This window comes from Brachyhypopomus gauderio, chromosome 4 (genome assembly GCF_052324685.1).
Source record: "Brachyhypopomus gauderio isolate BG-103 chromosome 4, BGAUD_0.2, whole genome shotgun sequence".
Taxonomy (NCBI): Eukaryota; Metazoa; Chordata; class Actinopteri; order Gymnotiformes; family Hypopomidae; genus Brachyhypopomus; species Brachyhypopomus gauderio.
The window spans coordinates 12166026-12188525 of NC_135214.1; the positions used below are offsets into that span (position 1 = coordinate 12166026).

At 48.2% G+C, this 22500-nt stretch overlaps 1 protein-coding gene across 1 annotated transcript in view; it reads left to right on the top strand.

Moving 5' to 3' along the window:
- The window catches only part of erbb4b (erb-b2 receptor tyrosine kinase 4b), a 72866-nt gene that overhangs the window by 42623 nt on the left and 7743 nt on the right, over window positions 1-22500 (top strand). Inside the window, exons 15-19 of the mRNA XM_077002248.1 lie at window positions 16615-16770; window positions 17742-17817; window positions 17924-18070; window positions 19500-19597; window positions 20252-20422. Of these exons, the coding sequence (XP_076858363.1) occupies window positions 16615-16770; window positions 17742-17817; window positions 17924-18070; window positions 19500-19597; window positions 20252-20422 (648 nt within the window). The remainder of the gene's footprint in view (window positions 1-16614; window positions 16771-17741; window positions 17818-17923; window positions 18071-19499; window positions 19598-20251; window positions 20423-22500) is intronic.

Below are 22500 nucleotides of genomic sequence, written 5' to 3' on the forward strand. Positions count from 1 at the left end.
TTTCACTCTGTTATGAACAATGTAAGCTAATTATCTGTGCTGGTCTGTAATTTCCTATTGTAGCTGAACCGCTCTGCTTTGTTTGGGCCTCTGCTCGGTGCTGGAGGTAAAGGGAAGCTCTGACACGCCCCCAGCGCCCCGGGCTAATGCTCATTGGCTTTTCCTTCTTCTAATGACTTAGTAACTCGGCCCAAAGCCCCGCCCCTTTCTAATGTTCCCTCCTCCCCCTTTGCCTTTGGTTCTTTTGCATTCATCTCTCCACCATTGTTACAATCGCTCTCTCTTTTCAACTCACTGTTTCTCTCCCTCTCCGTCTTTGTTCTTTCTTGCACGTTTTATTGTCTCTGTCCTCCTTTTTGATGTCGAGCCACAGAGGACTGAAATGGATTGGAGGAAAGACTGAACACAGACCCCAGCAACGTGCCCTGCGATTGGTGCGCCGTGCGTCGGGCTCTGTGATTGGTCAAAGGTGTGTGGCTCAGAGGCCCTGCGGGGGAGGAGGTGAAGGGGTCTGCAGTGCTTTAGTTTCACTTCACTTTCAATTAAGTGGGTGTCATAAAGCCCTGGCTGGCAGAGGCCATTTAATTGCCTTGACCCGCCTGGTGGTGGGGTGGGGGTGTGTGAGGGTGGGGGTTTGTGGGGTGGTGGTGGTGTTGAGGGTTTGTGGAGTGGTGGTGGTGTTGAGGGTTTGTGGGGTGGTGGTGGTGGTGGGGGTGTTGAGGGTGTGTGGGATGGTGGTGGGGGTGTTGAGGGTGTGTGGGGTGGTGGTGAGGGTGTGTGGGGCGGTGGCAGGGTGTTGGGGGAGTGTGGGATGGTGGTGAAAGTGTGTGGGGTGGTGGTGTTGGGGGAGTGTGGGATGGTGGTGGGGGTGTTGAGGGTGTGTGGGGTGGTGGTGGGGGTGGGGGTGTTGAGGGTGTGTGGGATGGTGGTGGGGGTGTTGAGGGTGTGTGGGGTGGTGGTGAGAGTGTGTGGGGTGGTGGTGTTGGGGGAGTGTGGGATGGTGGTGGGGGAGTGTGGGGCGGTGGTGGTGGTGGTGGGGGTGTTGAGGGTGTGTGGGGTGGTGGTGGGGGTGTTGAGGGTGTGTGGGGGTGGTGGTGAGTGTGTGGGATGGTGGTGGGGGTGTTGAGGGTTTGTGGGGTGGTGGTGGTGGTGGGGGTGTTGAGGGTGTGTGGGATGGTGGTGGGGGTGTTGAGGGTGTGTGGGGTGGTGGTGAGAGTGTGTGGGGTGGTGGTGTTGGGGGAGTGTGGGATGGTGGTGGGGGAGTGTGGGGCGGTGGTGGTGGAGGTGGGGGTGTTGAGGGTGTGTGGGGTGGTGGTGGGGGTGTTGAGGGTGTGTGGGGTGGTGGTGAGTGTGTGGGATGGTGGTGGGGGTGTTGAGGGTGTGTGGGGTGGTGGTGAGAGTGTGTGGGGTGGTGGTGGTGGTGGTGGTGGTGGGGGAGTGTGGGGCGGTGGTGGTGGTGGTGGGGGTGTTGAGGGTGTGTGGGGTGGTGGTGGGGGTGTTGAGGGTGTGTGGGGTGGTGTTGAGGGTGTGTGGGGTGGTGGTGAGGGTGTGTGGGGTGGTGGTGTTGAGGGTGTGTGGGGTGGTGGCGGGGGTGTTGGGGGAGTGTGTGGGGTGGTGGTGAGGGTGTGTGGGGTGGTGGTGGTGGTGGTGAGGGTGGTGAGGGTGTGTGGGGCGGTGGTGAGGGTGTGTGGGGAGTAGTGAGTGGACCTGTCACTTTCTCTTCTTGCTCCACATGTGCATGACAAGAGACAAAATGCACCTGTCAGCCCACCTGGGGGCGACTGTCCCGCTTCGTTTACAGCCCTCTGCTTAGGGATGCTAAAAGAGGCCATCGATTTTTCCCAGAGTCCCACGCTTGATGTGAGCGCACGCCTGAAGCTCCATGCGGCAGCGAGACTCTGGGAGATCGCTTTGTTTCGCCTTCGTCATGTTGGCGAGGTATGAAAGCCAGGAAGGAAGGACCTACGATCTCCTGCCTGCTCGTCTCACCTGGAACCTTCACCATGTCATGGAGTCTCCATAACCGAATTTCCAGCCTCCTGGAGAAAACCTGAAACCACTGTATCTTAGTCATTGTGCAGGCTGGATTGTTTCTATCAAGCGATTCAAACCCTCCTTAGCTGAATGCCACTTTAAGGCCCGTGTCCTGCAACGCTGTGTAATATCTTCCTGAAAGAGACAAATCTCCTTGAATTTACCTTATTATCTCCCTAAGTCAGACTTGTGCGGTACAGCCGCAGACCCGTTCTTCCTCCTGAAGCAGCTCGTATGTTTCGGAGGTACCGCCATCAAACGTTGAGTCTTTGGCTTCCGTGTCTAGTTCTCTGACATCACTGCTTCAAAGACTGTGGTGTGTGAGCTGGTTTAACACGGATCTATCGAATGCATCAACCTCTCCTAACCTATTGGTTGCACATGAGATATGCTGTGGAACCACAGAGTCTGCTGAACACCCTTCAGAGCCGGACCGTCGTGAGATGTGCTGTGGTCCTTCAGAGCCGGACCAACGTGAGATATACTGTGGTCCTTCAGAGCCGGACCGACGTGAGATGTGCTGTGGTCCTTCAGAGCCGGACCGACGTGAGATGTGCTGTGGTCCTTCAGAGCTGGACCAACGTGAGATATGCTGTGGTCCTTCAGAGCCGGACCAACGTGAGATATACTGTGGTCCTTCAGAGCCGGACCAACGTGAGATATACTGTGGTCCTTCAGAGCCGGACCGACGTGAGATGTGCTGTGGTCCTTCAGAGCCGGACCAACGTGAGATATACTGTGGTCCTTCAGAGTCGGACCAACGTGAGATATACTGTGGTCCTTCAGAGCCGGACCGACGTGAGATGTGCTGTGGTCCTTCAGAGCCGGACCGACGTGAAATGTGCTGTGGTCCTTCAGAGCCGGACCAACGTGAGATATGCTGTGGTCCTTCAGAGCCGGACCAACGTGAGATATACTGTGGTCCTTCAGAGCCGGACCAACGTGAGATATGCTGTGGTCCTTCAGAGCCGGACCAACGTGAGATATGCTGTGGTCCTTCAGAGCTGGACCAACGTGAGATATGCTGTGGTCCTTCAGAGCCGGACCAACGTGAGATATACTGTGGTCCTTCAGAGCCGGACCAACGTGAGATATACTGTGGTCCTTCAGAGCCGGACCGACGTGAGATGTGCTGTGGTCCTTCAGAGCCGGACCAACGTGAGATATACTGTGGTCCTTCAGAGTCGGACCAACGTGAGATATACTGTGGTCCTTCAGAGCCGGACCGACGTGAGATGTGCTGTGGTCCTTCAGAGCCGGACCGACGTGAAATGTGCTGTGGTCCTTCAGAGCCGGACCAACGTGAGATATGCTGTGGTCCTTCAGAGCCGGACCAACGTGAGATATACTGTGGTCCTTCAGAGCCGGACCAACGTGAGATATGCTGTGGTCCTTCAGAGCCGGACCAACGTGAGATATGCTGTGGTCCTTCAGAGCTGGACCAACGTGAGATATGCTGTGGTCTTTCAGAGCCGGACCGGTGCTCTGGTGTTGTTGAATAGATCCGCTGAACAAGGGGAGGGGCAGGGGCGTTTCTTGTGTTGGGAGTGGGGCCTGCTTATAAACCCACTGAGGTGAGACATTCCTGGCATTAGCACTAGCGGTTCGTGGAACACCGCAAACAGACCACAGAGATGATAAGCACCCAGGACACACACACACACACACACACACACACACACACACACACACACACACACAGAGAGAGAAGCTAACAGCAACGGCTTTATCAGTAAACTAGGTAATTCATACAATTCTGTTAGAGAAGCAGAATTGCTTGTGTCTGATTGGCCATATCGGACACCACCGCAATCAGCTGTAAACCAGAATGTGTCAGCTTGAGTGTGGAAGCTGTTTATTAAGCAATGCCAGCCATATTGATGACAGGCAACCATCTGTTGACCACAGAGGAAAGGCAATGAGATGAAATAAGACGAAATGAGATGAAATGAGACGAGAAGAGAGGAGAGGTGAGGTTTATGTGAGAAAACAAGACCAGCACCTCTGACCTGCAGATGTATTTACAGATGCCAAATCTGTGCTTATTAGAGCACTCTCTCTCTCTCTCTCTCTCTCTCTCTCTCTCTCTCTCTCTCTCTCTCTCTCTCTCTCTCCCTGGACTACTATTTCTAATCCATTTGATTGGTTTTTGAGGATTAACTATTGTCCAATAGTAGGCTTAAGCTGTCTATAGGAAGAAAGGACAGAGCATGCTGAGATTAGTGGTGTGTCCGTGCAGTGTGTCCGTGTAGTGTGTCTGTATGGTGTGTCTGTATGGTGTGTCTGTACGGTGTGTCCATGTGGTGTGCCCGTGAGGTGTGCCCGTGAGGAGTTTCCATGCAGTGTGTCCACGCGGTGTGTCCGTACTGTGTTTCCGTGAGGTTTGTCCGTGAGCTGTGTCCGTGAGGTGTGTCAGTGCGGTGTGTCAGTGCGGTGTGTCAGTGCGGTGTGTCCGTGCGGTGTGTCCGTGAGGTGGGTCCGTGAGGTGGGTCTGTGAGGTGGGTCCGTGCGGTATGTCCGTGCGGTATGTCCGTGCGATGTGTCCGTGCGGTGTGTCTGTGAGGTGTGTCCGTGCGGTGTGTCCGTGCGGTGTCTCCTGTGCAGTGTGTTCTTTGTGTTGTCGTTTCTGGTGTAAGTGATTCCTCCCATCATCTCTAGTGGGCTGTCAGGACCTGCAAACTCACCTCGTCCTTTGCTTTTTCTCACCCTGTTTTTACTGTCTGACTGACTATATATCTAAACAGCTGTGCACAAACATGTCTCATAAACATACACACACACACACACACACACACACACACACACACACACAAACACACACATTCATCACAATCCTCTGAGTTAAAAGGGGGTGTAAGATTTGAGGCACTGTGCCCCCTCGAGTGAATTGAGCTGACACCTTGCATTCCTCAACCCTTCCACACACACACACACACACACACACACACACACACACACACACACACACACACACACACACACACACAGAATAAATGGCTGTTTTTCATGCTCTACTTGCGGCCTCCAGCTGAGACAGTAGTGTCCTGGAACAGGCAGGATGGTAATGGCGTCCCATGTGATTTGGATGCTTCATCCAAACGTACTCGTAACGGCGAAACGTGCTCATAACGGCGAAACGTGCTCATAACGGTGAAACGTGCTCGTAACGGCGAAACGTGCTCTTAACACAGTAACGGCTGTGTCGATGTGAAGCTTTGTACAGCAGACTGAAGCAGTCAGACTCCACCACACTCCTGACGGAAACAATAATCCTGGAATAATGACAGCAACTGCGCAGGCAACCTGACAGACAAGTGCATTATAAGAGAGCAATCAGCCAATAAGTGGAGTGTGTTGGTGAGTGATGGCCTGTTCAGTGTGAACTACAGCGTAATGGTCTGATCTGGGGACGGGACGTCGATTATTTTTCACATCGCTCTCAGTGGCTCGCGTCGAGCACTCAGCTAATCTGGTCCTGAAATCAAAGGAATTGTGGACAGAATAGGTGCGGGGGTGCTCCATCACCCAGACGCCAGACGCCAGACGCCGGACTCCGCCTCTCGCTGGGGATGTGCACGAGTGCACCAGTCCTCCACGCCTGCAGAAGTCCACGTGACCGCTGGTGAACGATCGCACGGGCCTCGTGCTGCCTCAGCACAGGTGTGGAGAACACACACACACACACACACACACACACTGGTGAGCGCTGCAGCTCTTTGAGCACAAACAGCGTTTCCAGTATCTTAGTGCAGCAGCACCAGGTATGATTTATTGTCCGTGCTAATTCCAGAGTGGACAAATGAGAGCCGTCTAATCGTGGTTAACTCTGTGCGTCCTCGCAACTCTGCAGAGCCACAATGAGGAAGAAGTGAAGACTTTGAGTGCCCGCTTCAGACTGCATTTCCCAGAAGTCTCTGTGATGCCCTTACCAGTGCCTCCGCTGGGACTCATATTGAGCCTGCAAGGGCAGGAGGCTCTCAGCAGAGAGACACGTACATCACCTCTCTGGTGAACTGCAGCCTTTCATAGTCCATGCACACACACACTCACACACACACACAGACAGACAGACACATTTACATACACACAGAACCCTCAAGAGGCAAACAGAACCTGCAATATTGATTTGCTGCCCTGTCCTTTGCTAGCAAACACCAAGGCAGGCTGGGCGTAAACATACAGCTGGATTCTGTTTCCTCCGACCCCAGTGAGAGCCGGAGCTCACTCAGGCCCGCCCCCGATGGTCCTGAAGACAGAGCACAGAGGGATGGAGAGGAGATCATCTCACCAGGCTCTCAATGATCTTAATCATGCAAAATACTCTGGGTCGTCCAGAGAAGAATATTCTTTAAGCAATGAGCCTCCCTCAGTGCTGATGGCATGAGACATTATGCATGTGTTTCAGTACCGGCTCATACCATGTATTCTTTGTGAAAGGGAGGACCAAGGGTCAAGCCATGGAACTGCCCGAGATCTGATCACATCACCAGTTTGCAAGCTGGAAACCAGCAAGTAGGGGTCGCATTAAGCCAGTACATGAGAAACGCCAAAAGCTTGGTAGTGCGAAAGGATTTTTAAAGAAACAGACACATACACACATACATTTAATAACACATTCCATATATCAAATGACTGCTTAGTGCGTGTTCTCCCTCCAGGGGGCGACGTGAAGCTCATCTTTCTTTCTTTCTGCTTTTCATGTATCCTTGAAATCTTCTGCTCTTTCATTTAAACTGATCAATCAGACCTCATAGGAAGCCCTTATTTTATACCCATTTTAAATGACGTTATGGCGACAGAGCTTATGATTATAGCCATTATTATTATCATGTTCATATTACAGTTAATTATTTCCTTAATCTAAAGAGACTTTAATGGACTTTAGTCTTTCATTATGCAGAAGCCACTTTGAGCTTTGCTGCTCCAATGGGTTTTTTTTCAGGGTTTTTTTGTTCATGAACAGTTTATATGCTGACACAGACATCACCAGCAGCTCCCAGAGCAAACATGCTCACAGGCCTGACAAATTGAGCAGTAAATTGGTAGATGTGAGGTCCAATTAGTGGCACGAAGCTGTGGAAAAAGTGTGGTTGGTTGGTTTGCGTGTGTGTGTGTGTATGTGTGTGTGTGTGTGTGTGTGTGTGTGTGTGTGTGTGTGTGTGTGTGTGTGTGTGTGTAATTGCCCCAGCCTTACCCCCCATTCTTCCTCCCTCCTTTCGTGGGTGTCTTTACTCCCAGCCACTCTGATACCCTCCCAGTGAGACGGCCGTGAAGCTATGTTTAAACCTTCACTATGGCTGCCTCAAGCCTTCCTGAGGAGAGCAGGGAGTTTGAACACTGGACACAGCGTTATGGAAGATGCTCAGCTTAGAGGTGCGAAACTGATTTCAGATCAGCATTAAAGGCACAGCAGTTCTTCCATGTTTGGTGAAGGAGGTTGGCACTGCGCCACCCTGTGGTGGGTACTCTTTTCACATAATATAACACACTTCCTTTTGACCTTGAGAATCCATCTGCTGCTTGGTTTGAGTTCCTGTCGCAGCCCCTCCCCCCCAGAAGCCGCCCGCCATCACGGTCCCCCGTGCTTCTGTTACTGCGCCTCTCTCCTCATAAGACATTTTATTCCTGAAAACTTTTGTCCTTGAGACTGTGATGCTGAAAGTGTCTTGCTGTGCGAGGGAACTGCAGCCTCCAAAGAAACGCAGTCCTCTTCCTCCTGCTGGTGAGACCTTCACGTCAACATCACGAGCTGCGTTGAAGAACTGTGAACCTAAAGAACTCAGCCATGACGTCTCGGGTCGACGATCACACGCCGGCTCGCGTTGACACGGATACAGACGTGCCCTCGTGGCAAGATCACATGTTCCCCTGTTTAAAGGTCACATCGGAGGACAGCTGAAGCGTGTGTTGGGAGGGGGAGGGGATCTGCCCCCGGTCCCCCACACGTGTGCTCCTCGCTGGGCCGTTAATGAACTCGGGCCCCCGTTCCCTGCTCCTCAATGGGGCGGCAGGTCTTCGGGTCTCACCTGGAGTCCTGAGGAGCACACGTGACCCCTCCTCCTTCATGCCAAACACATTACCAGCCCCATCTGGTGGCCCTGTGCTCCACGCCAGGGGCTGCCAGTCCAGCCAGGAGATGGTCACGTGTTGGCTCCGCCTCTTGCCAGGAGATGGTCACGTGTTGGCTCCGCCTCTTGCCAGGAGATGGTCACGTGTTGGCTCCGCCTCCGTCCTGCCGTCACCCTAGCAGCAACACCGGACATAGGCCACGGTCCCGCAGAGCAAAACCTGCAGGACTAACTGTATGCAGCCAGTATAAACCCCCAGAGGCAGACACAACAGGACCAACAGGTCAGAAATATCCGACACTTCTCCCCTTTCCCATTGTGATTTAATTCAGCAGTTTTTCTCAATTACTTACACACTGGCGCATTGATTGCTTACATGATTCTCAACAAATGAAAATCTGGTGTGTTTTGTCTGAGACATTGATGAATCTCAACATGTTTTACTACACTTGACTCTCATTATGAAATTTGTAGATACATTGTGCAAATCACATCAGACATTCTTCGTTTTCGAAGCAGAAATGTTTTGCTATTTCAGACCTTATTTTTGAATTTTGGTTATTTTGGTGAGACCTTTATTTAAGAATCCGCAAAGAACTCTGACCTCAAAGCTTTTCTCTGCACTTCTGGTGCGTAATTATGAATATGTTATGAATGCAAAAATGAATACAGACAATTATTATTATTATTATGCAAAGAGGCATAAAAAATATAACACATTTATGCATTTTATCCTTACACACACACACACAGTGGGGAAAAAGCCAGGGAAATGATAGACAGAGGTAGAAATAGACGATGAGAGGGAGTGAAAGGAGGTAAGATCTTGTTCTAGGATCCGGACTCGTTCAGACGGGCCCTGGGCTGCGGTTCTGAAGCTCGGTTGGAGCCGGTCTGTAGGACCACTTCTGTTCCACACAGGTGCAGGAACTAGAGCCTGTGTTTGTACTCTGACATTTTACATCATGGATACTCTATAACAACGTTTTTACAGTAACTCTATTTAATATCTCTTCCCTCTTGCAATTTGCAAGTTTTCTAACAGCAGTGATTATCGTGGTCCTACTTTACAGCCCTGCTTTAAATAAATAAAAGCATCAGTAAATAAATCATCAAACAGCCAAACACTTTCTGTTTATTGTCTTTATGGATGAAGAGAAGAGCGTACACACAGTGACGGTTGTGTTCTCAGTTTATTACTGCAGTGTGTACACATGGTTTGATGTAGAAATTCATATAATAAGTGTGTCAGGAATGTTGGTGTGAATATTTATTTTGAGTGTGTCCATAGATTTCAGGACCAGTGTGTTCACTGGTCCTGAGTCAGAGTCTGATTCGTCAACTTCACGTGGTTACAGGTCTGATCTGGGAACAGGGTTCTGTTTATTGTTATTTCCCAGCATGCAGTCCTCCGTGACTATTTGACATTGACCTCACCCTCTCTGTGTGCCACAGGAAGCTGATTGGTAATGTTTGTCATAGTTCAGTTGAATAAGGGCTGAGGTCTCTGTGTGTGTGTGTCTCTCGCTCTCTCTCTATCTATCTATCTATCTATCTATCTATCTATCTATCTATCTATCTATCTATCTCATTTCTCTTTCTCTCTCTCATTTCTCTCTTTCTATTTTTCTCTCTCTTTAACTGCCTGCCTCTCTCTATTATTCATTTCCTTTGCTTCTTTCTCAAATCCATCCATCCATCCATCCAGTGTGGAGTCTAAATGCAACCTCATCTCCACCCAGCATCTGTGTCATTAGTGACAACAATGTTTGGGTCCTGTTCAGTCGTGTTCAGGTCCTGTTCAGTCCTGTTTGGGCCCTACTCTGTCATGTTTGGGCCCTACTCGGCTGTGATTGGGCCATACTCGGTCATGTGACCCCCTGGCTGGTGTAGGAGTGTTGGCCCTCTGTTGTTGCCACTCGTCACCCTTTGGTTTGAGCACAGCACTTCATGAGCTCTGACCCTCTCCCAGAGCAGCCTGTGAAAGTGCTAATAGGTCACAGAGGGAGCCCAGGCACACGCGTGTGTGTATGTGTGTGTGTGTGTGTGTGTGTGTGTGTGTGTGTGTGTGTGTGTGGTGTGTGAGAGAGTAACAAATATAAACTATGTGATCTTAAACAAGTGTAGTCTCGCCAGTGTTTATGATAACAAAGCAACATAAGTACAGAAAGTCTATTCCTGTTTGGTGTGAGTAAAATCTGAACCTGCACCACATGGATTCATCTTATTCTGGCCTACAACATGAGCTTTACATTTGAATAGAAGACATTGAAAAGAAGACATTGAATAGAAGACATTGAAAATATCTTTCCCTTTTGACTAATTTAATTTCATTTAATTGGCTTCAAATCCCAGAGGTTAAACATGCTTTGCCAAACATCAACAAACCCAGATGTAGGTGTGATGTACCTGTGTGTAGATGGTTCTGATGGTGTGTTCCAGAGGGAGCAGGCTGGCGCGTCCACGTTCCTCAGACATGTCAGATGGACTGGAATTGCGATGCAGGATGGGTTGGCATTACCGTCAGGGCACCTGAGTGGGCCGGGATTACAACATCACTCAGCATCCGGCTGCTCTGAACGGAAACATCAGCAATATGTTATCCTAGTGAGACAAGAAAGGCAACCACCATTAATCTCAGTCGCAGCTGCTTATGGTTATATGAAACACAAAGAAAGAGAAACAGAGACAGTGAGACGGAGTGAGAGAGAGACAGAGTGAGAGAGACAGAAATGCACCAAACTTCCTACACTGAATGAGGACATGATATCATGAAGACACGAGGACATTTCTCAGCGTTGGCTCCTTTAAAGTCTTTGCTCTTTTGTTTCTGTTTTATAAAAAAATCGGAGAGAAGCAAATAACATTCAAGATCGCGATTCCAGATCTTCTGGATCAATTCTACACCATGTTCAGAGACCTGAGTCTGAGGGGTAAAAGAAACAAAAACGTAGAACAAAACACATCAGAGTCTCTTGAATCCATCTGTCATGTCTGAGAGCTGTAAAGAACAATTTGAGAAGGACAAATGTTAGCAGTTAATTGAATCAGGTCCGTCTTAAAAGGAAACTGGTAATGCAATTACCCTGACGTCCACTTTTGAAAAATGCTCAGTAAACAATAGCAGAAAGCAGCATTGAGATTAAAGCATTTCTCTGTACTGGAATTGGCTCAGACCTCTTACTACAGGCATTTCTCTGTGCTATGATTGGCTCAGACCTCCAACCAAGGACATTTTTCTGTGCGGGATTGGCTCATACCTCCTACCACAGACATTTCTCTGTGCTGGGATTGGCTCAGAACTCTGTTTTCCTGCCCCAGGGCCGTTTTATGTGTTATATACATTCATATGCAGCATGGGATTCTCTTGTGTGTATCCTCAACACAAAGAAATTGTGATTATGGCTTTGTGTGTCTATTTATTATTCATTTTAAGTAATTACAGCAAGTTCCAGATAGGTATTAAGTTTATACATATATGATTTAAATGTTTCTGTTCTCATACCATCAAGAATAACTGAAGCTAGAGGAAGCAGCAATCTCAGGTGTATTCGGTTGCCCAGGGTGATGGGAAGGTCACCTCTTGGTCATCACCACCTTAACAGACTCCAGCCAGGTGTGTGGTACCTCCAGTCTGCTGGATGTGGGCCGAGGGGAGCAGTGCTGGCTGTGTTGAAGCCACATATTGATCGCCGGCCCGCTGGCTCTCCGGTCCACCATGCTGATCTGTGTTTAACGGGCTTGGAGCACCGTGGCCTACTCTCTTCCATCAGAACAGCCTTGGTTCATAGCCTGTGATGAAGACAGGTGTTCTATTAATGAGAGAAATGGAGAGAGAGAGAGGGAGGGAGGGAGAGAGGGAGAGAGGGAGTCATAACAACTCCAACATTATGCCCCAGACACCCTGTGGGGATCGCATATCTTAACATCGATCTGATGATGATGTGTATGGATATCGAATGACTCAGTAATGCGGATTTGGCCATGAGATGTTTACAAGGAGGTTTGTTTGTGTACTACGGTGAAGGATTTGATTCCAAGAGAGTCGAGTGGTGAAATACTGCATGTGTGTGTGTGTGTGTGTGTGTGTGTGTGTGTGTGTGTGTGTGTGTGTGTGTGTGTGTGTGTGTGTGTGTGTGTGTGTGTCTGTGTCTGTGTCTATGACTCTGTCTGATTTACTTACTTACTTGAGTGTTTAAGGTATTGTGTAAAACCACTGAATATTTTAGCAGTGTAAGAATTTCACCTCCGGTTCGGTAATATCTCCATTAAACAGAGGTCTTAAGGTCCCAAAACTGTACAAGTAAGAGTTAGAGCTACCTGAACATGATCGGTATCACCCAAGACACTTTTGAATCCTCTTGGTTTAAGCAGCTTAGGTATGTTACATTATTATGGTGTGTGTGTGTGTGTGTGTGTGTGTGTGTGTGTGTGTGTGTGTGTGTGTGTGTGTGTGTGTGTGTGTGTGTGTGTGTGTGTGTGTGTGTGTGTGTGTGTGTGTGTGTGTGTGTTGGAGCCTAGTACACACAGCTAGACATCGACTCCTATCGATTTAATTTCTGTCTCACGACTATTATCAAATCACTTCTGACAAAACACAGTGCAGGAAAATGCTGGCCCCTCAGTCCCACCTGTCTCTCTTATGAACAGACAGACAGCAGTGGGGACATAACACACACATCAACAAACACTATTCTCCCAGTTTTCATGTTGTATTTTCATCTCTTTTTTTTTGCATTCTCACCCCCCCTCTCTCTATCTCTCTGTCTGTCTCTCTGTCTCTCTTTCACAGTCTTCTCAGAAAATTTGAGTTTTGTTGAGTTAATTGTGCAGCTTATAAGAGTTTGAGTTCTGCAGCTCCAGTTCTCTTCTGCGCTACCTGCACATTACTGTCCCAGGTCACAGGTAACTGCATCTTAATAGATGATTAATGCGAGCTTATTAAAACTTCTTTCCACATGTGTGTATGTGTGCATCCGTGTATGTTTGTGTGTGTGTGTGTGTGTGTGTGTGTGTGTGTGTGTGTGTGTGTGTGTGTGTGTGTGTGTGTGTGTGTGTGTGTGTGTGTGTGTGTATGGTCTGAATGTGGCCCAATCCAATATTAGATGCTATGAGCTAAAAACAGTGAAGGGTTCCGTACTTTTCTCTCTTGTTCAAGGCTCAGAGAGGCTCTTTTGTGGCATTGTTGATATCCTGTCCTGCACTCCTCACTTATCCCGGATTACATTTGCTTGCTGGGGGAAGGTTTAGTGTAACGGAGGAGAAGGCGTCTTGCCCCTCTCCTTTCTGATCTCTTCAGATCCTTCGCCATGGGCTTGAGAGCTACGGTAGCGTGAAAGTTACCTCAGACTGCCACTTCGTAATAAGAGTCTGATTAGCATTTCTCCTTGAATCCTCTGCAGAGATGACAGGGACAGGGGGCTTCTGTGTGCAGGGACATGACCATAATCCTGACAGGCAGTAAAGTGTTATTGTTTCATTAATCACCAAACTGAAGCCCAGTCAGTCTGGCTCACAGATGGACAGGACAACATCAGCTCCGCATGCACATGCCTCATCCATCCAGGAGTACAGAAGATCAGTCCAATATAGCAGATCAGTCCAGGAGTACAGCAGATCAGTCCAATACAGCAGATCAGTCCAGGAGTACTGCAGATCGGTCCAATATAGCAGATCAGTCCAGGAGTACTGCAGATCGGTCCAATATAGCAGATCAGTCCAGGAGTACTGCAGATCGGTCCAATATAGCAGATCAGTCCAGGAGTACTGCAGATCGGTCCAATATAGCAGATGAGTCCAGGAGCACTGCAGATCAGTCCAGGAGTACAGCAGATCAGTCCAATACAGCATATCAGTCCAACACAGCAGGTCAGTCCAGGAGTACAGCAGATCAGTCCAATACAGTAGATCAGTCCAGGAGTAAAGCAGATCAGTCCAGGAGTACAACAGATCAGTACAGGAGTATAGTCCAACAATCCAGGAGTAAAATTCAAGGCCACACAAAACTCTAGGTTTAGCCAGACAAATCTTTCTGTGGCTTATTCAAGCACTTTTTAATAATTCAAAAAAGTTCATAAATAAGGAAAACAGTGAACTTTGTTACACCAGCTTTTTGATCAAGCTGAAGCTATGCTTTTTCAGAGAAGTTCATTCTGTAACAGAAATAGACAGATTTGTCTAAAATGGTGGATTTCCAGAACTGTGTGTTTGTGATTTGTGCACTGCAGAAAACTTGGAGTAACTGAAAATCGTGTGTAGTAATGAGCCTGAGGAATAACTGCAGCTTCTAAAGGACACGGTTCCTCAGTAAAAGCTCTTTCAAGGCTTTCACAACACACTGTGCTAGAGCAGCTTCAGACTGACCCTAGTGAAGAGCCGTCCACGTGCTTTCTGCTGCCCTAGTGCTTCATGCAGCTTATTATCATCAGTCTCTAGGCGATTGGCTGCATTGTGTGCATTCCTGATGCTGATTGGTTAACCTGGTGATTTGCTTCAGCAGATCAGGCTCGTGTCCTGTGTCCGCCCACCTGATTCAGCTCGTAAGCACTTCTCAAGTCCTCCAGGACCTGGTCTGTTGACAGGCAGTGGTGCGGTTCACACGGCCGTGTAGCCCTGTTACTTTGCTTTTGGTTTCTTTACATGTACACCACATGTTCTTAGTCATTACATTTAGCAGTTTTTCAAGTGCTTAATGTTTTCTCTAAGCCTGTGTCAGCTGAGCCTGGCCTGTCGTAGCGAACTCAGATCTTCATAACCGATCAAAATGAGTGTCGACTTGTATGTGGAGATGAAAGCATAGCTCGGAACCCTGTTTAGATAAAAGTGAGCTTCATCAGCCCAGGAGGAACCAGACCTCCTCACACAGCGTACTGGGCATCAAATGTCTCTGTGGACCGGCACAAAATGCTTTTAAAATTTCAGCGAGTAAGTTGCATCGCATGGTGTAACCATCTTCAAAGTCGGCACAGATATGAGAGCTTGACCTTTGAACTCAGCACAGATGTTAGAAGAGAGTGTGACCTTTGAACTCAGCACATACGTGATGGGACAGTGTGGGGAGAGCAGTGACCAATTGCAATGTCTGCATGGTCAGCTCAGCTTGGTCTGTGTGATTGATTCACACCTCACAGACAGCATTGTGCAGGAGAATGAAATGTCTCTCTCTCTCTCTAACACATACATTCACACTTGAACAACACTAGTGCTCCCCATCCTTCCAGCCACCTTTAGGACCCTGAGGGACTGTGATGGCCAGACTTCTCTCCATTTAACCCAGACCCACTTAGTGGTGGCGCTGCTCTATGGGCCCAGACACTGGGGGTGAAGGAGCGGCAGGTGTCCCAGTGGTGTGAGAGGTGAACTTACGCTTAAGCCCAACTTCATACGCTTTGCTTTTAGCTGTGGATACAAATGGAAACGTCAGGCATATTCTCCACTTGCACTGCCGGGTTTTGAGTGCTGGGTTTTGAGTGCCGGGTTTTGAGAGTTGGGTTATGAGTGCCGGGTTTTGCGTGCAGGGTTTTGAGTGTTCCTATTGGAGTTATGAGGACTGTATCACGATGATGCATCTGATGTTTTTTTTTTTTTTCTATTTATTGACTTTATTATCTTTATTTTTTATTCTTTAGGAACTGTATCAAGAGGGGTGAAATAATGTTTCTTTTATTTTGTTAATATATTATCTTTGCACTAAACCAAAATCTGATTTTGTGGAGACATGCCTCCCTCACCTTGGAAACCTCAGGAGGTGGATCACCAGAGTGTTCTTCAGAACCACTCAGAACCATCATGCATATGTGCTCGGGCTTCCTGTCGGACACCACATCAGGGTTACCCATGATCACATCCGACCTGCCATCTGCCCTGCAATTCAAGGAACGCCCCCCTGGGGCGGAGTTAGAGAAGGACCTGCCATGTCCCCTCTAGAGACGAAAAGGCCACAGCGTCGTGGGCCATGCGCTCAAATCAATTAGATGCACCCAAATCAATTAAACGTGCTCAAATCAATTACGCGCATTGTTTGTTCCTCTAGAAAATCAATGTGTGCAGTTTTGATTCGTAGGGGAATACAACCATGGGGCAGAACTGCCTTTCAACCAACCATCTTAATTATAGCACCACTCCGCCCCGCCCCTCAGATTCACCCCCTGCCCTGCCCCCACAAATGTGAAGTGAATGTACCTGATTCAGCATGTATGAAGCCCAGCGTGTGCTGTGTCAGGTGTGTCAAAGCTCACCTGCAGTACATGCAGCTACACAGGCTCTCGTATGTGCTCACTGTTCACCCGTAAATTGCAGTGGCAGGTTCCAGACATTCTTATGACCTCCGACATACAAAATCCAGTGAAATCAGCCCTGCATATGCAACCCTGAATCCCACCTCCCAAACTTCAAGACACAGTACCTTTACAGCGTTTATGGTATATAGTGATAACAAAGCCCTACATAACTGGGTTTGTCACCTGTGGAGTAGCAGGCATCCCATCAGCCCCTGCTCTGCTCTCATTCCCAGGGCTTGATGTACCTGGAAGAGCGGAGACTGGTACACAGGGACCTGGCTGCCAGGAACGTCTTGGTGAAGTCCCCCAACCACATCAAGATCACGGACTTTGGGTTGGCGCGGCTACTGGACGGAGATGAGAAGGAATACAATGCGGACGGAGGGAAGGTAAGTGTTTCCCGCCGTCCACAAGCGGCGTCGCTGTGTCTCAGCAGCTAGCTCCTGATATCGCTGTGAGGTGAGACGTAGAGGCGAGACACGTTTAACATTCGTCCCTTGATGTCCTCTTTGTTTTCTAACACAGACTAGCATGGCAGGTTAATTTACTGCCAGATTTACCAACCTTGCTACATAATCAACTTGGAAATTAGCTGTCCCACAAGGGTACTCTCTGCCCTGCCCATATACTCCTGTGCATATTCCCCAATCCATATTCACACACACTCTGCTCCACCCCTTTGACTCCTGTCTCCCTCTGTCCCTCCCTCCCTCTCCCTCTGTCTCTCTCTTTCTCCACACACCCCACATTCCATCCTTGAAACCCCCTCCATCCTCCATTGTTGCATCGTTAGCCAGGTGGGTTCGCTAGGCATTCCCGCAGCCCACTGTTCCCGCAGCCCGCCGTGTGAGAATATGTGCCAACATTCTGCTGCTCTGGGAAACGCGAACCGTCGCCCCTCTGGGCTCCTGTGGAGCGATCGATAGAGCCACCTGCTCAATACAACCTTTCCATTTAGCCCTAACTGGCTGTAATTTTGATTCCGACATGTTTGTGCTCTCTGAGGGGCTGTTGAAACGCTAAACCCATCACCAGGAGCAACACGGACACACAGACCCACCTGGGGCAGTTCTCACTTCTAAAGCTGTTTGTGGTTGTGTGGTGGACTTTTGAGTACTGTCAGTAGGACTAAAGGGAACGTTCAACACAAGGAACCCTTTACAGCTCTTTATGTTAATTTATAATTATTTTATTAAGATTTTCTTTCCTTAGAGTTTTCATACTATTATATTATATACAATGTATTTGAGAAAGAAATGGAGAGGATGAGAGAGGGACACAGAGACATTGGGAGAAAAAGTTGCACATCACTGAAATCTTTGACAATTCCTCAATCACAGAACCCATTATTTTTTCTCAGATGCCTATAAAGTGGATGGCCTTGGAGTGTATCCACTACAGGAAGTTCACCCACCAGAGCGACGTCTGGAGTTATGGTAAGATGGAGCCCGTTGGAGACACCACGTCTGCAGGAGCCCTCTGTAAACCTTTCTGAGGAGAAGCGTCCCTGCACTGTGGTGACGTGGTGCTTTGGCGTTTCAGGGGTGACCATCTGGGAGCTGATGACGTTTGGCGGTAAGCCGTACGATGGGATCCCCACGCGGGAGATCCCAGACCTGCTGGAGAAGGGAGAACGCCTGCCCCAGCCCCCCATCTGCACCATCGACGTCTACATGGTCATGGTGAAATGTACGTCCCGCCTCCACCCAACACCACCCCCCCACCGTCTTCCGCTCAGAGAGGCAGACGCCTCCTGATCCTTCAGCCCGTTCCAATATCACGAACACCTCACTGGAATAATGAATAATTAGAACTGAACAAACATAAAAGGGACTCCTTAAAAATGAATGAATCCTTCCTCATATGAATAATGAAGCTGATGCTCACTCTGTCATGCCAAAAATCTCTTGAAGGTTATAAGACGCCGCTGATGCACCGAGTGCAGCTCACTTCTAAACACAGTTATATGCCATAGGGAGTTATGGATTAGCTAGGATTAACTAGGGTTTCTAGGATTAGCTAGGGTTAGCTAGGGTTTCTAGGATTAGCTTTGATTAGCTAGAGTTAGCTAGGGTTTCTAGGATTAGCTAGGGTTAGTTAGGGTCAGCTAGGATTATCTAGGGTTATGTACCATGTAGCTTGTTGCACTAGTCTGCAGTATATTTCAGATATATAGTGCTGTTGCTCTGGGAGAAGTGACCAGTGCTTGGCTGGGGGCAACAGTGCCTCTACAGTCTGGCTTAAAGATCTCACAGCTCAGCTTCAGTTATACAACATTACCGAACTCCAAACCAACAGCACAGAGGTCATTATGAGAAGTGATATTATCTAATATTACCTAATAGCATTAGGCTATTTAATTTGTGCATTTTCTCACTGGAATGTGTAGAGATGGTTGCCTCTGTCCCTGTACCTACTCTTATTGTAAGTACTTAATTTTTAGATTTTGTCACTCTGTGACATCATACAGTACACACTCTTTGTTCTCCTCCTAGTCTCCACATAAACATTACTGTAGTTATTACACGTATTAAGATGCACCTGTGTCTGTGAAGCTAGTGCTGCTCAACTCATCGCTACACTGAACATGATCACGCGGCCGCTCAAGTCAGGTGTTAACCTGAGCTTCCAGGCGACCGTGTCAACAGAGCTGTGCGTTCAGCCGTTGCAGGTGGAATTGAGAGAAGGGTGAGCATTTCGAATGGAACGATGACTCGTTTTCTTTAAGAGGATCAAATGAGGCGGATTGATCAGCTTCTCTCATCGCGTGTGGCATCTACAGGCTGGCAGAAGGGCACAAAATGCACACGCCACCACAGGAGCGTGCCAGGTGTTCGTTAGGAATCCAAACAGTGAATGAGGTGTTTGTCAGCATTTAGCCCCCATTACCGTGATCGGCCTTGCTCTGCGGCTAGACCATGGGACCAGCCAAGAGTAAATGAGAGAAGGTAAAACAAGTACGTCAAAATCAGGCAGAAGGGAGTTTTACACAGTGAGGAATTAAGCAGGCGAGACAGGGAACGATGCAGACAGTGCTTCAAGGGGTGGGATCTGGCGAGGGGCGGGGTCTGACAGGGGCGGGGTCTGACAGAGCGGTGTGCTATGTGTCTGACCACAGGCTGGATGATTGATGCGGACAGCAGACCCAAGTTCAAGGAGCTGGCTGCGGAGTTCAGCAGGATGGCCCGTGACCCACAACGCTACCTGGTCATTCAGGTAACACGCTCGCAGCTGACATACACCACGTGCTGTTGTGATGGGCACGAAGGTGGGGATGATGGGATGAAGATTAATCACCAGGCTACTCTCACTTGTTTCTTCTCCCATGGTAGTTCTAGAACTAGTTGAAACATTGTAGCAATAATGTTACCACAACAAACATTATGTATTAATGCAGCAATTAATACACAAATTGTAAACAGTAAATGCACATTTAATTAGTGCAGTTGGTGTAAAACAATGAACAGTCTGCACTATGTGCATCAGAGAACTCAGAAAGGTCAAGTACAACTCACAGTATCATATCCCAGAGTCCCTGAGTAAACTCAGAGCAGAAGCCCCTGTTCCAGTCCTCAAGGACCTGCTGTTTGGTGGAGGTTTACATTTTCCCCGCTCAAACATGCCGGGTCATACCATTGCTTAATTACTTGGTGTAGAGAGGGGGTGTATCCAGGGTCTGGGCATAGAAAGCACTAGCATGGTGCTATTGGCTGTGTGTTTCTTCTGGTGCTACCCTCGTGCATTTCCAGCTGGTGGTCTGCTCCGTAGACTGGGCTTGGAAATGTGGTGATCAAGAACTGGTGAAAGAGTTCCCTGTACGTTCACTGTTTGTTCACCATTTGCATGATTATACAACGTTGTCTTCCTCAGGGTGATGACCGGATGAAGTTACCCAGTCCCAGTGACAGTAAGTTCTTCCAGAGTCTGCTGGATGAGGAGGAGCTGGAAGATTTAATGGACGCTGAGGAGTACCTGGTGCCTCACGCCTTCTCCGTGCCCCCTCTGACATACACCACCCGATCCCGTGTCGAATCCAGTCGGGTGAGTCTCCGTGCCGCTGTTCGCAGGGGCCCTGTGGCAGGGAACTTCATGGCAGGCCAAGCATCATCCAGCTTAATGATCCTCCCTGGGGATTTCACCCTTCGCCCCAAACCCGTCATCACTGATCCAGATAGTTGTGAATTTATGAAGGCACCAATTCGACAGATCAGGCTGGGTGGATGAGGGTACGAACCTGTGCGTGTAGATCGATAAACTGCAGGGTTATCGATCTACACGCACAGGCTTGGTGACCTCAGCCATGCAAAACACAAATACAGATCAGAGAAGGTAGATCTAAACTGTATGTAGTTCGGTTTCTATATGTTCTCACCTGTCTGGTACATCACACTCAAGAGTTAAGACTGCTACTTTGAGATGGTTTGAGCATACTTATAGTCACCTTGAAGTCTGTATGCTTGCAGTCTGATCGTTGCTGTTTTGAATGGGCTTTGAGAAGTGTGTGTGTGTGTATAGTACCAAACCCCTGTTCCGTAAATCCTGAAACAACAAGGGACAGTGCAGAAAGTGTAGCCGTGTGTGTGTGTGTGTGTGTGTGTGTGTGTGTGTGCGTGTGCGTGTGCGTGTGCGTGTGTGTGCAACCTGGTCAATTCAGCACTTCGTGTCAGAGTAAAATGTTCTGTCCCCAAGGTGTTTGAATAAATCATTGCTGAAATCTATATACAATAGACTCTAAGTATGAGGAGTTTTTCAGCAAAAGTACAGGCATTTTATCACTGATTTAAGGAATCTAAAATGTCCCACTACTGTGGCCCCGATGCCCTCATTATTCTGTTAAGTGAATAACGTCAAACTGGCCCCTTATACAATACACGCAGGCGGGAGGAATTTTCTTTCCATGACACATTTCAAGACAATCAGTCGTGTCTCTTGTAGTTCTCTTCAGAGGGAAATAGCTCTCTCAACAGAGCACACTCCAATATTCAAATATTTCACTTTTCTAGTCAAACACAGAGTCTCTCTCTCTCCCCTTCTCTCGCTCTCTCTCTGTCTCCTACTCCCTCCCTGTCTCCTGCCCTCTCTCTCTCTCTCCCGCCCTCTCTCTGTTTCTCTCTCACTCACTTCATGTTGTAGGTCATTAAGCCAAAAATTTGCATACTTTGGAAAACTCTTTTGCATTTTAATGCACTCTCAGTTTTCATGCGTTCAGTCTATTAACATATTATTTCAACGAAGTTACCTTATTTATATCCACTGGTGTATTGCCCAGGATTGAGTGGCGAAATGTGTGTCTGCGCCTCCTGGTGGTGACCTTGAGTGTAGACCTGAAGCAGGGCTCTTACACTTGGGTGGTTCACATTTCTCCACTGACACAAGAAGCCCTGTGCAAGTGTTGGTCTCTTGGTCTACTGAGCTGCTGACGATTAAAAAGAGATCAAACTAAACAAATTAATTTTTTAATTTTTTTTTTTTTTTCAAATTTTAAAAATTTGATTAAAAAAAATTATTAAAAAAAAAATAAATCATTATTTTCAAATGATTTATGGGTTTTATGATATAAATATATATATATAAAGATATATAAAGTTTCCTACTGAAGTGCATGGAGGAAGTGTCTCCAGGATCTGGGGATGGAGAACATTGGTGTGGTGCTTCTCCTCACCTTTCTCACGCACCCCCAGATGGTGGTTGGCTCCAGCTCTTCTCTCTTTTAGTTGAGAGGGTCACTGTTCTAGGATTGCTTGATTCGTGGTAACTAGGAGCAGGAATAAGACACTCTCGCAATAAGCTCACAGAGTTTTCAAGAAAACTACCTTCACAGAATGGTCACTACCACGTTTCTTTAAGGAAAAGATTGGCCGGTTTCCACTTATGGTGCCAACTTTGACCTCGGAAAGCCATTACACTTTAGCTGCCTCTCATCTTTAATGGCAGAAGTGCTTTTCTGTCTCTCCATGGCAACAGGGGGGCACGGCCGAGACTGAGTCCGTGCCCCACGTCATGTCCCTGGAGGCCTGTTCATTACAGGGCCAATGTGTGTAAATAGCAGAGTGGTCACTCAGGCGAGGGTGAGGTTTGCTCACGGGCCACTGGGCCTGCTCTGGTGTTTGTTCTGCATC